Genomic DNA, 12,119 nt, shown 5'->3' with positions numbered 1-12,119 from the left:
ATCGCGAAAATCCGACACCAGTCTTGGAATATTAAATTAGAACAGCATGTAGCCTTTTGGACTGAATGCATAACGTGACAGACACCATATTGCTGAAGCGTATCCAAAGCCTCTCCCACAGCACAGGAGAAGGAGGCTGAATGGATTATACCCCGAGTCTGTGAGAAGGTATCCCCATGTTGCCTCTATTCCTTCATCTGCATGTTTTTTTTTTTCCCTTCTTCGGCAACGTCCCTCCCAGCATATTCAGCTCTGTGGGGGCTTTGTAACTTGCCCCCGTTTTTCACTCACTGAAATCTCACCAACATGCTGTGGGGGGGCTGTGGGGGGGCTTCACAGACCCCCCGTTGCTCTGTCACTTTTTCACTGTGTCAGACGCAAACTTTCTCGAAAGTCTCTCGGCAAATTTGAGCATGGGAGCAAGCCAGCGGCCTGTATTTAAAATGTGAGCTGGGAAAGCACCCTGCTTGAGGAGAGACTGAAGAAACTTTAGTTGAGACAAATAAAGTAGTTTTTTTTTTCTAGGTCATCTCTCTTTCAGACATTTCATCATCGTCAATTCTAATACAGAACATTTACAGGGCATTTGCACCACAGCCTGTAAGGTCTTGCAGTTTCCTGACTAAATGAGTGGTGTTGCTTTTTGTTTTGCCCTCCAGATGTATCAGTGGAACTACTAATGCCAGCTTTTTCAGAAGCTTTTTTTTGCTGCAGAAGCAGGCAGAGCATGAGGCTGTGTGTGGTGCGGTCCATTTTAAATGCGTGTGCGTGGCCATGGAGACTTACACACTCACACTTACATACACGCACACACACACTTACATATGCGCACACACACACACACACACAGAAATGTCCCACAAATGTGACACAAGCAGTCACACATGTGTACATATACTATATATAGCAGCATATAGTATAGCCACGCACACACAGAGAAATGCCCAGAAAAACACACAGTGACATATGTAGATAAACATACACACACACGTACACGCACACGTGAATTACTAGTCTAAATAACACCAGTACCCTCTCTACCAGAATACAGTATATCTGAATTCTGATCACCAATGAAAGAGCACTGCTTTACCCATTAGCAAAAAGCAGATGCAGCAGGAAGATCTACTTCACCCAGAGGAGGCCCGAACTGAGGTCAGGAGGATAAAAGACTCGAACCCGGACCCAGACCCAGACTCTTCACCCAAAACCACCCAAAACCGCATCCCCCCCCCCCCCCCTCAAGGGAGGCCTGGCTCTGCCCCACACTGCGTGTGAGATGGAGCTCAGTGATGGAAGTGATTAGGCTGTACAATGTTCCTGCAGAGGATGGAGGGGGGGGGGGGGGGTCAGTGCACACGACAGCAGAGCTGCCTCATTACCGCCGGGCTGCGTTATAGTCCCAGTACACGAGTGGTGGAGAGCACACCAGCTGGGGGAGATACCAACAGCCGCGCCACGCCATCTTGAAGTGTTTAACATGCAGTTTATGTATGAATGCCAATAGCAGCGTTTTTGTTACTTTTTTTTTTTTTTAATTTTATTTTCGGTTGTTTCTCGTCAGTGTTTACGGGCCAGTAACGAGCGGGTTTTCACACCGCGCCATCTCTGAGGGCCTCTATTACAAAACAGGTGGTGCTGTGCGTTGTATTGTTTGGCTGACAGACAGTGGCTGGGGTAGAGGGGGAATCGGGGAGACGTTGTCCCTCTTGTCCATAGCCTCTGAATGCCAGGCCTCTAGGGACCTAGAAGTGCTGGCCTCGAAAGTACTCGGTGATCCTGAAGAAAACAGTCCTCTTCGAAGAGTTGAGGTTTGAACCACCCTTTTTTGGTGTGTTTTTTTGGAGGGGGAGTTTTGGGGTGGGGGGCAGGGTACTTACTGTCTGTTCAACCTCTCAACAAGGACTTTCAGCCCCAAGGGGACTCTGATTACTGTGTGGGCGAACACAGGAAAGAGCTGGCTTTGATTGCTTGCTCTCCAGGCACTTGTCAAGGCCCAAAGAAAAGGTCCTCTTGTGCCGCACAAAGGTGCATCAGAATGCCTGGCTTTTTGCAGGCAGACAAGCAGCGCTCTGTTCTTTCCTCCCAGATTGCAACAAAGAGAGCCCACATTTCCATACAGGCCAGTTCCCTTTTGAGACACTTCTGTTTTAATCTTTTAATCGTTTCATTTTTTTTTTTTTTTTTTAATATCGCCGCTGTTTTGTTTTTTTTTTTTTTTTTTTTTTTTGAGGTGACAAAATGTTGCAGTGCCAGTTTGTTTCTGGAAGTGTTCATTATGCAGATATCGCTGTGAAACGAGTGTAAATTGGTCCAGTTCACATTGAGAAACATTTGGAGGGAAGCTTTCCCTGGCTGTAATGACCATTATGCTTTGCTGTGGTTATGGGCTGTTGAACTCACTGACGGTAAAAATAAATACTCACGGCATCATGCGCAGAAAAGATGGGAGAGTCCTTGAAAGCAACATGTTTTCTTCTGTGCAGTTCTCAGTTTCCTTGTGTTTATAAACTTATGAAATAATAAATATGACGGTTATATAAGGAACAGATGTGCAGCATGTTGCGTTCCTCTGAATGTCTGAATGTTTCATTAAATTATGTACCCCAATACTAGACTAAGGTTGAAATGCACTGAAACAGATTAATCGATGTCAGAAGCGAATCCATTATTCAATAGAAGTGTTTTCTGTTTGAGGCCAGATAGTAATATTTTAGGACACTCAAATGATGTTCTTAATTTACAGTGATGTCAAATATTGGTATTAAAATGATTGAAAAGGTTCTCTTGACAATTTGGTCACTATCAACACAATTGATAGTGATGTACTTAGAAGCTTTAGATGGTAGAAGACAACTCTTCTAGTTAAATCGGTAGTGGTCTATAGAAAACTTTAGTCTTGATATTTGGTACTAATAGAATATTCTCTCTCTTTCTCCTTACCCTTCCCAATCCTACCCACATCAAACCCCCCCACCCACCCCCACCCCCTCATTTTTAACTCATTAACATTTTTTATTCCTCCTGACCTGTGACCCCAACCCACCACCCTGCCCCCCCCCCCAAATCCTTCCCTGCCTTTTTTGTTTGACTGCTCTTGCTTTTTTTGGTCACCTTGTCATGCGCTTTTGTTTTCTTCCATTTGACATTGTGTTAACGGCCTGCAGACCCCATAGACCCTGATGTTGATTTGTACGAACTTTTCCATGCTCCATACACTCCAGTACCAGACCCCACCCCCATGCTGCCACCCGTGGGAGTTCAGGCCTCTGTTCTGAGCCACGACACCATCAAGGTGACCTGGGCCGATAACTCGCTGCCCAAGAACCAGAAGATCACGGACGCCCGGTACTACACGGTGCGCTGGAAGACCAACATCCCGGCCAACACCAAGTTCAAGGTACGGTGCACCTGGAGGAGCCCTGCCAGAGGCGCACACACGCTCCCCGAAATAGTTCATCCTCAGCACTGCATTTTTCAGGTGTTCACCCTCCCACCGCTCCAACACGAGTCTGGACAAACACTTCCTGTGGTCTGATTGACAACTGGCCAACAGGTCTCTGCACCCCCCGCCCCCCCCCCCCCCCCCCGTTGGACTCGGGCTCTGAGCGGCAGTGGGGTGGGTCTAATGGACCCCGCCCACCACCTCCCCACACCGTGCAAGCCCCACGGGTCGTCCCTGATTCCCTTGAGTAGAACAGGTAAACACAGAGCAAGGTCACAGCAGTCAAGCAGGGGAGATGGGCGACACAGAATCACCTGGTGCCCACTGCTGCCAAGCACACTGGTCCTTAGGACCTCCCCACACCCCCCGCCTCCACAGGGAGCCGAAAAACGGCGCCCGTCTGGCATCTGCAGGATCAGCACTGTGCTGCCAACGCCGGGAGCATGGAGGCTTGCCGCAGCTCACTGTTTTTCTTAAGCCTCATGGAACTTCCTCTGAAGCCTCCCCTCATACGCAACTGCATGGAGCCATCAGAGGCCTTCGGAGCAGAGCCCTCTTAATTAGCAGACTCCCGCTACCAGATAAATATAATAATGGGCTATGTGTACCGGGGGCACAGAAGGGCTCGACGGAGGGGTCATTAATAAATTATTCAGCAAGGGCATTCCGAATTGTGTAAAGTAGAAAGGGGGGGATGGGGGAAGATAAACATGGTTGGATCAGTCTGGAATTCTAATCATCCGTAATGAGCCAGATCCTCAGCTATGAAGTTGAACTGGTTCGTGATTCCAGCACAAATGCAACTGCAATGGGGTGATGTCTGTCGGCAGCGTCACCGTCTCCACACGGGTCAGACAGGAGCGTTTGCGCTGCCCGAGTTTAGCGTGCGACCGGGCCTTTAAAAGTCTAGTGTCCACCCTCGGCGTCAGGCCAAGGGCGAAAACGTCGTCCTGGCATTTTCTTCCCGGACGCCACGCCATCTCGACTGAGAGAAAGCATCCCTCTCCTCCTCGTGCCTCAGTCACTGGGGCCAGACAGGGTGTGCATTATTAAACAGCCTGTCGTTTGGCCGCCTTTTTCTAAGGGAAAGAAATGTAAAAGGTGCTCTTTAAGTGGACCTCCAGGGGAAGAAATGCAGCATCCAGTTTTTGTTTTGCTGGACACTCTTTTTACATCAGCACTTCGCTCAAACTCTCTGCGTTGGCGTTGACACCACAGCTTTAAAGAAGTGGGATGGAGTTGATTGGAACTACCTAGAAATGTTATTTTCAGTCAGTTTATTACTTTTCAAACAGCATAAGGTAAGTTGTTTGGATCCAGATGATGCAGACTCCAGTCCAGGGAGCATTCTCTTCTCAGAATTCGATTAATAGCTTAGAGTGGTTCTCCGGAGTGCTGTACCATAGATCTGCCATTGACCCTGACCACCAAGCTGTGTGTTACTCATTCAGAGTACTTTCTGCAGTGATCGCTCTATTGACAAGGGCACGTCAAATTAAAATTGACTGACTGCTGGGGGGTTTTTGTCTGATTCCACCATTCAATCAGTGTCTGTTGTTTTTAATCCTGTAAATTGACTCCTCGGTCTGGTTTTCTGAAGCGTAGGGCATCATTCGGTGGCCAAAGTCTGAAGTGAAGTGGCTTTTGCAATCCAAGTTTTGTTGCAGTTTTGTATCTATACAAACCAGCCTCACCACTACAACAGTTAAATTAAACCTTCCATCAGGAAAAAAAAAATATATATTGGAATTTGCCCAAAAAACTATAGCAGTGGCAGTACTTAATTATAGTTGATTTCCTCTATGCATTAATCTTATTTTGTCTGAGGACTTTCCAGGCAAGGAGATCACAGCTGAGATATTAACATTATCAAGTGTAGAGCTGTAGAGCACTGTGACACGTAGCTCACAGCGGCTTTGTGTGCGACTGGCTTTCAGACCGCCAACACCACCAACCTGAGCCACATGGTAACTGGCCTGAAGCCCAACACTCTGTACGAGTTCTCCGTCATGGTCACCAAGGGAAGGCGGACCAGTACCTGGAGTATGACGGCCCACGGGACCACCTTCGAGACGAGTAAGACACCTCACCCCGTAAAGGCCCCTCTCAAGAGGGGTCATCCAAATTTACTGAATAAATTTCGTATTTTGTCATCGTGACCGCATCTCGTTGTTCCAGATGCACAGAGAACCAGTAGGACGCCAGCTTATATCTTTCACTCCACAGTACCAATCAACAGTTTGGACGCAGCTGATTAAGATAATGGGAAACGTGCAAAGACATTTTCATCTAAAGACTTATACTTAAATAAATAAATGGTGAAGTTGATGCTTAAGTGTAAATTTCTTTCCAAAACACAATTTTAATTTTAAAGAATATTTTTGGCTACTTTAATGATTGTTTTTTTTTTTTTTGATGCTAAAGCTGTGCATAACTTGTGGCAAGTTCCACTGTGTAGCACACCTGATTGGAAACCTTTTTTTTAATCACAAAAAAAGGTTTTTAATTACTTAACATGTTCTTGGTCCACAGTACCCAGTTCTTCACCCAAAGATGTGACGGTGGTGAGTAAGGAGGGGAGACCACGCACCATTATTGTCAACTGGCAGCCCCCTTCTGAGGCCAACGGCAAAATCACAGGTACAGTAGTGCCTGTTAACATACTGTCTTAGTCTAGAGACAAGGTTTAATACTCTCATGTACACAGCTATACCAGTATGTCTGTATTTATTTAAGGATTTTCTTTCCACTGGCAGTTGTTTTCTAACTTTTAAAGCATTTAAAGTTGTGTTTGCCAAAGAATATTATCTTATTCTCCTGACTCACTCACTGCCTCAGAATATGTGCTTGTAAGTGTGCTTCAGTCTGAGCTGCGGTGGAGTTTTGCCGCTTACAGAGGCAGTATTATATTCGCTAAAACATGTGGAACAGTTGAACAAGTATGAAAATGAATATACGAGTACCTAACAGACAGGGTGTTTCCTGAGCTGAGCATGGAAGTGGGAGGGTGTTTTAGGGGGGAGGGGGGATTGATTAAAGTATGGAATTTCATGGGTAATTTTTCATTCCACTTCCCCCCTCCCCTCCCCTCCCTCCTCCCAGGGTATATAATATACTACAGCACGGAGGTGAATGCGGAGGTCCACGACTGGGTGATCGAGCCAGTGGTGGGGAACAGACTGACCCACCAGATCCAAGAGCTCACCCTGGATACCACCTACTACTTCAAGATACAGGCCCGCAACTCCAAGGGCATGGGCCCGATGTCGGAGGCCGTACATTTCCGCACCCCCAAAGGTAAATGGGCCACGTAGCCAGGGGCAGGCAGCGTGGCTGTGCCTGTATTCTCTGCTGCTGGAGCGGTGCTGTCAAGGAATCACACAGGAATCCACACGCCTGCATCTCTTTTGTCAACATAAAGCCATTTGTCTTATTTTGTTTTGGCAGGGTAACAGAGCCTGCCGTTTCTTCTAATGTATGTTATCTTAAAGGCTTTATGTTGAGGTAATTGCTCAGCTCAAACAAAGAGCAGATTTCGTGTAAAGTGGTTTAAGGCCGTGGCGACCCACATGTTGGGTTGTTGTCTGTCACATCTCCTGCCAACACCCTGTGCCATCTGTAGACTTTGGCCTTCCCGAAAAACTATCACGTCCAAATGATTTCTAATTTGGTTCAGAAGAAATCACATGGTGGTACTGTTCATTGCCGCCTCCAGCACAAAATGGCAGGAAACCTGTGTGTGTGTGTGTGTGTGTGTGCTCCACTTTCAGCCTTCTGTGGAAGGTGTGATAATGGCATGGCATTCATTTACACTATCAAGAAAAGATTAGCCAGTTAGAAATTACAGTCTGCAGCCTAAATTTTGTAAGGCATCTCTTAACCATCTGTATGTGTCCAAACCACATGTTTCGGTTCTAAAATTGCTTGTGTTGTCATCTGTAATTGTTGATTAAAGCAATGTTTGCGAGAGGCTTTGTATGCCTTTGCAAAGCTCCTCAAAGTGGGGTAAGTAAGTGAGTGCTTTCATTCAGTCAGTGTAGTGAAAACTTGTTATTGGGGCTCCGAGATTGAAAAGGAAATGTGTGGTAGAATACGGACGTAAAGTACACAGATTAATTTGTTCCTATACCCGGAGTTGGCTGTGTATTTCCCTGCTTTCCTTCTCAGCCTTATTTATTTATTTATTTAATTTTTTTTCCATCAGCTGTTGAGACCCAGGTCTCTCAGTGAGTTCATTAGCTCATTAGCCTGCGGTGACTGCTTCTGAAGTTTTCTGTGAGGCCCTCTCTGTTCCAGGCCAGAACACCCTGCCTGCCTGCTTCTCTCAAACCGTTTCTCCACCTCGCCAGCCACCCCCACCCCACCCCCACCTCCCCACCCTCCCCACCACCGGCTTTCCTCCTCCTCTAACCAGTCTGCTTTTTGTATTTTCTCTCCCTCGCTGCTTGTGCTTGGCCCGTTAGCTGAATCTTCTGACAAAATGGCTAATGATCAAGGTAATTGCACCTTTCGTTCTCTTATCTCTTATCTCTTCTCTCTCTCTCTCTTTTTTTTTTTGGTACCTTTTCCCTCTCATGTCAGTTGTTCCTAATCGATGACAAGTAATCCCTCCCTCTCAAAATAAAGTTCCAGCCTCCCCTTCAAAAACACTCGGGAGAAAATAAACAAGCTCCGTATTTCTCATCAACTCGCAAGCGCGCCATCTGTCCTGGAGAGATAAGGATACATGGCAGATAGCATGGAGGACATGTTCTGATTAGCCAAACCGGTCGTCTGAGCCTTCAAAGTTACAAGTTAAAGATGTCAATCAGCAGATGTCTCGGTGCTTAGAAGAGTGGGCAGGCCTTGTTTTAGACACTTCATTGCCCCCGCTACGCCAGATAAACCTGCAGAGTGCAGTATCTTACCGGGAAAGGCTCTGTGTCCTCAAAGGTGGGGGTGGGGGGGGTGGGGAGAAATGGGTTTCAGCTGTTCATCGCTTAACGCATTCCATGCAGTACTGAACTTCTCCCTTGTGTCAACCTCCTTATGTTAGCCATGTCTCTGCAAATTCCAAGTTTAAATTTTACACATTTCCTTTAGCACCACAGATAGCACTAGTCTGTCAGTGTAGTGTATTTCAAATGAAGGATGTGGGTGTTACATGTGAATGTTCTTATAAATTGAGATTAATACATTTTAGAGGTAACTGCCGTCTGACACCAGCACATGTTCACACATTTATGAACATTTATAATTAGAAGCCATGTGATTTTCTGTAAGACTTCTGTTCCCAGTACGCATATAATAATGTGAACAGATTCCGGACTTGGAGTTTGTTGTAATGACAGGTGCTGTTCTGTATCTCAAGCTTTAGATTTATGTGCCACGCCCCCCCCCCCCCCTCCAAATCCATCTATCCTTCCCCATTGCAACACCGGTCTTCCACAGGGGCCTGGAGAAGGCCAGAATCCACACTGCCATTGTGTAGCACCTCCCCTAAGAGCCTACAGCAGGCTCTTGGTTGTTACATCACAGGACTGACCGCTGCAGATGGTCGCAGTGTTTGTGGCCTGGTCCAGCCCATGCATACTTAAGTGCTCATTCAGGCGTGGGTTGCAAATGGGCCTTCCTTTTGGTAACCTGTAGTCTCCCTCTCACAGCCTCCGGGGGCCCAGTGAAGCCAGGTGGTGGACCCCCTGCCCCAGACCATGGCTTCGGCTCGCCAGTCGGTAATACACCCTTTTATTCTCAGCAGTCACCGGACGTGCTTTTGTAGTCGTCTTCTCACACCACTGTTGCGTTGTGAAGGTCATATGTGCACTGGTTGTCTGCTGTTTTCAGGGGCTGTTCTCACAGTGGTCAGAATTGTACCTGGAGAATAATCAGATATGACAGGAAGTAAATGGTTCCAAACTGAGCGCACACCTCATATATACCGGTGCCTTCAGTCTGACATTTTGGGAAATCAAATTTAAAATAGAATATTATGCATAAGTCTGTGCACTGCATATCCAGCTGGAGAATCTCCCTGCTCTCTGAAATTATGATTTCAGGACACGTCAGAAGCTGTTTTTTTATTTCCTTTCAGAGTCTCTCTTTCTTTATGCAGACAAGATAAATGTAACAGCTGTACTCAAAATGATAAACCATTTCAAAGTATACAAAGAAATCAAAACACTGAAAGTTTTATGTGTTTGCAGTATTGATGAAAGAGGCAGTTGTTCAGATTAGATTTGCTCGCGTTTTGCCTTTGACTTCAGACAGAGAAATAAGGACTTGAAGGAAACGGCACACAAGACAGAGCAAGAGTGTTTTTCAGCACACTTCATTTATTTAGTTCTTACATCTCTATTTAGAAGATTTTAACATGCCTGCCGGGGTAAAATGCCCGTTACTTAAGCAAACCAGAATTTGTGTTGGGTGAAAATAGTGATATTTCGGATTTACAGTACAGTGTGGTGTCAGATCTGTGTATTTCCTGGGTGTCGTAAAGGCACAGCAAGGAAAGGGAGTGAGTTACACTTCACTGTACGTGCTTACTGTACATGATACCGTATGTCTGTCTTTTCCATCTGACAATGAGTCAAGTGCAAGAGAGCCAAATGCACAGGTTGACCAGCAAAGCAAATTTAGTTGCATGTAGAGTCACACATTAGCAGTCTTAACAACGGAGAAACCTGAATTGAAAACCATGAAGTGGACTGTAGCCACCGTAACATAACCTGCACTGGTCGGCATGCCAACATTCAATGACAGACCGGACACAAAGTGGTGATTTTTAAAAACGAAAAGCGATACGCCCCTCGTTCGTAAGCCTCAGCCTCATTTGTAAGCCTCAGCGCTGATCCGACTGCTTGGTCTCTGCTGTCTCTCCCAGGCAAATCGGGCGTGACAGGAGGGGGCGAGAACCACATTCTCGTCATCGTCATCATCATCTCGGTGGGCGCATTCACCATCATCGTGGTGATGGTGGGGGCCTTCCTGTGCACTCGCCGCACCACGTCTCACCAGAAAAAGTAGGTCAACATTAGCCAGCCTTCATCCTGACCCCCCCCAAACACCCCTCCCCCCCGGTTGGCCCCATTGTGCATGCCGGTTCTACTCCCAGCTGGTCTCGGCTAACCAAGTCTTATTACATTACATTATTTGTACGCCTGGCAGAGGCCATCAGCCAGGGCAATTTAATTTAAATGCATTCCTCTTTTTCTGTATTTGCTAGACCTCTCCAAGATATTTTACACACCAGTGCAATTCTTTGAACCTTTTAAGCTATCATTTTCAACAACTCACCCCCCCCCCACCACCACTCGGTAATGTATGATTGTTATGCATTTGCAAATCTTACAGGTAAAGGTAATATCCATTTATATAGTCAGATATTTGCAGAAGCCATTCAGCTTAAGTAGTTTGCTCAAGTGCACCCAGGATCCCAGCCGACAGCTTTTTCATTGCATGTCATTTCTCCCTCCACTGTACTGCAGTGGCATTCCTGATTGGGGTGATCGTTGAATGCTGATGTATGGATTTGATGTTGTCTGGCAGTTACCTGCTGCAGCTACTCTGTGGCAAAAAAAAATGTGAAGTTGAAGGTGTGTCTGCACTCATAAAAATGTTATTTCTCACTTTATTGGGTTTGTTTAGCCAAATTACATGAATTAGATTCATATTCAGCGTGCTTGCTTGAGATTAATTAATTATTCTGATAGCCGTTGTAGAGTAATTAAACCAGCAAGAAAACAACTAATTAGACGTACGCGTTTGTGATGGCTTCCATAAATCTAAGGTAGATAAATATTGAAGAAAAATAAGTTAACAGGAAAACAGAACCTTAAATCTGTCTATCAGCGCAAAAACACCTTCAGCGGTACCTTTCTGTCAGGCGTAGCTGTGAAAGGGACTCTCGGTCACACCTCATTAACTGACCTCAGTCAGAACAAAAACTGGCATGAAATGTGGGTCTCCAGCACCAGGACTGAGAAACGCTGATCTACTGCATAGCGTGTTTCTTCCTGTCCGTCCTCACTGCCTGCATTAGATCAACAGAGGCAGGGCCAACGGCACAGAAAGTCAAGACAATAGACAGCCCTAAACTGCCATGTTTTTTTTTAACCCTCCTGTGGCTCAAGACACAGTTTTCTGTCCAGTAAGGATCATGCCTGACAAGTGGATCTCTCCCCTTTGCCTGATTTTTAGGAAACGGGCAGCCTGCAAGTCCACCAACGGCTCCCACAAGTACAAGGGCAACTCCAAGGACCTGAAGCCCCCGGACCTGTGGATCCACCACGAGCGCTTGGAGCTGAAGCCCATGGACAAGTCCCCCGAGCCCAACCCGGTGATGACCGACACGCCCATCCCCCGCACCTCCCAGGACATCACGCCCGTGGATGGCCCCATGGACAACCCCATCCACCAGCGACGCAACTCCTACCGCGGTGAGACTCTGCCCCCCCCCACCCTGTCTAGGCAGCGTCTGTTCCTGCAAGCCTTCATCTCCCTGGGTGCTCATGTCCTGTACCTTCTGGCAATTGGAAAAGATTTCGGCCTGGGTGCAGCTGGGGTAACAGCACATTCCGATGATGATGCTGTGAGAGCCTCCCTTCCAGTGCTGTTCATGCAATGGCACTCCGGGGGGGGACCTTATTTTCAAGCCGAAAGCAGAATTATTTTTTTGTGCTAATATTTTTTCTTTTCC

At 46.6% G+C, this 12,119-nt stretch overlaps 1 protein-coding gene across 1 annotated transcript in view; it reads left to right on the top strand.

The window, feature by feature from the left end:
• The window catches only part of LOC118781778 (neogenin-like), a 179,221-nt gene that overhangs the window by 162,110 nt on the left and 4,992 nt on the right, over window positions 1-12,119 (top strand). The window contains exons 17-24 of the mRNA XM_036534847.1: window positions 3,168-3,400; window positions 5,383-5,521; window positions 5,978-6,085; window positions 6,548-6,742; window positions 7,909-7,941; window positions 9,088-9,156; window positions 10,305-10,443; window positions 11,621-11,859. Coding sequence (XP_036390740.1) covers window positions 3,168-3,400; window positions 5,383-5,521; window positions 5,978-6,085; window positions 6,548-6,742; window positions 7,909-7,941; window positions 9,088-9,156; window positions 10,305-10,443; window positions 11,621-11,859 — 1,155 coding nt within the window. The remainder of the gene's footprint in view (window positions 1-3,167; window positions 3,401-5,382; window positions 5,522-5,977; window positions 6,086-6,547; window positions 6,743-7,908; window positions 7,942-9,087; window positions 9,157-10,304; window positions 10,444-11,620; window positions 11,860-12,119) is intronic.

The sequence above is a fragment of the Megalops cyprinoides genome, chromosome 8 (genome assembly GCF_013368585.1).
Source record: "Megalops cyprinoides isolate fMegCyp1 chromosome 8, fMegCyp1.pri, whole genome shotgun sequence".
NCBI lineage: Eukaryota > Metazoa > Chordata > Actinopteri > Elopiformes > Megalopidae > Megalops > Megalops cyprinoides.
This window is presented reverse-complemented; position numbering and strand designations above follow the sequence as displayed.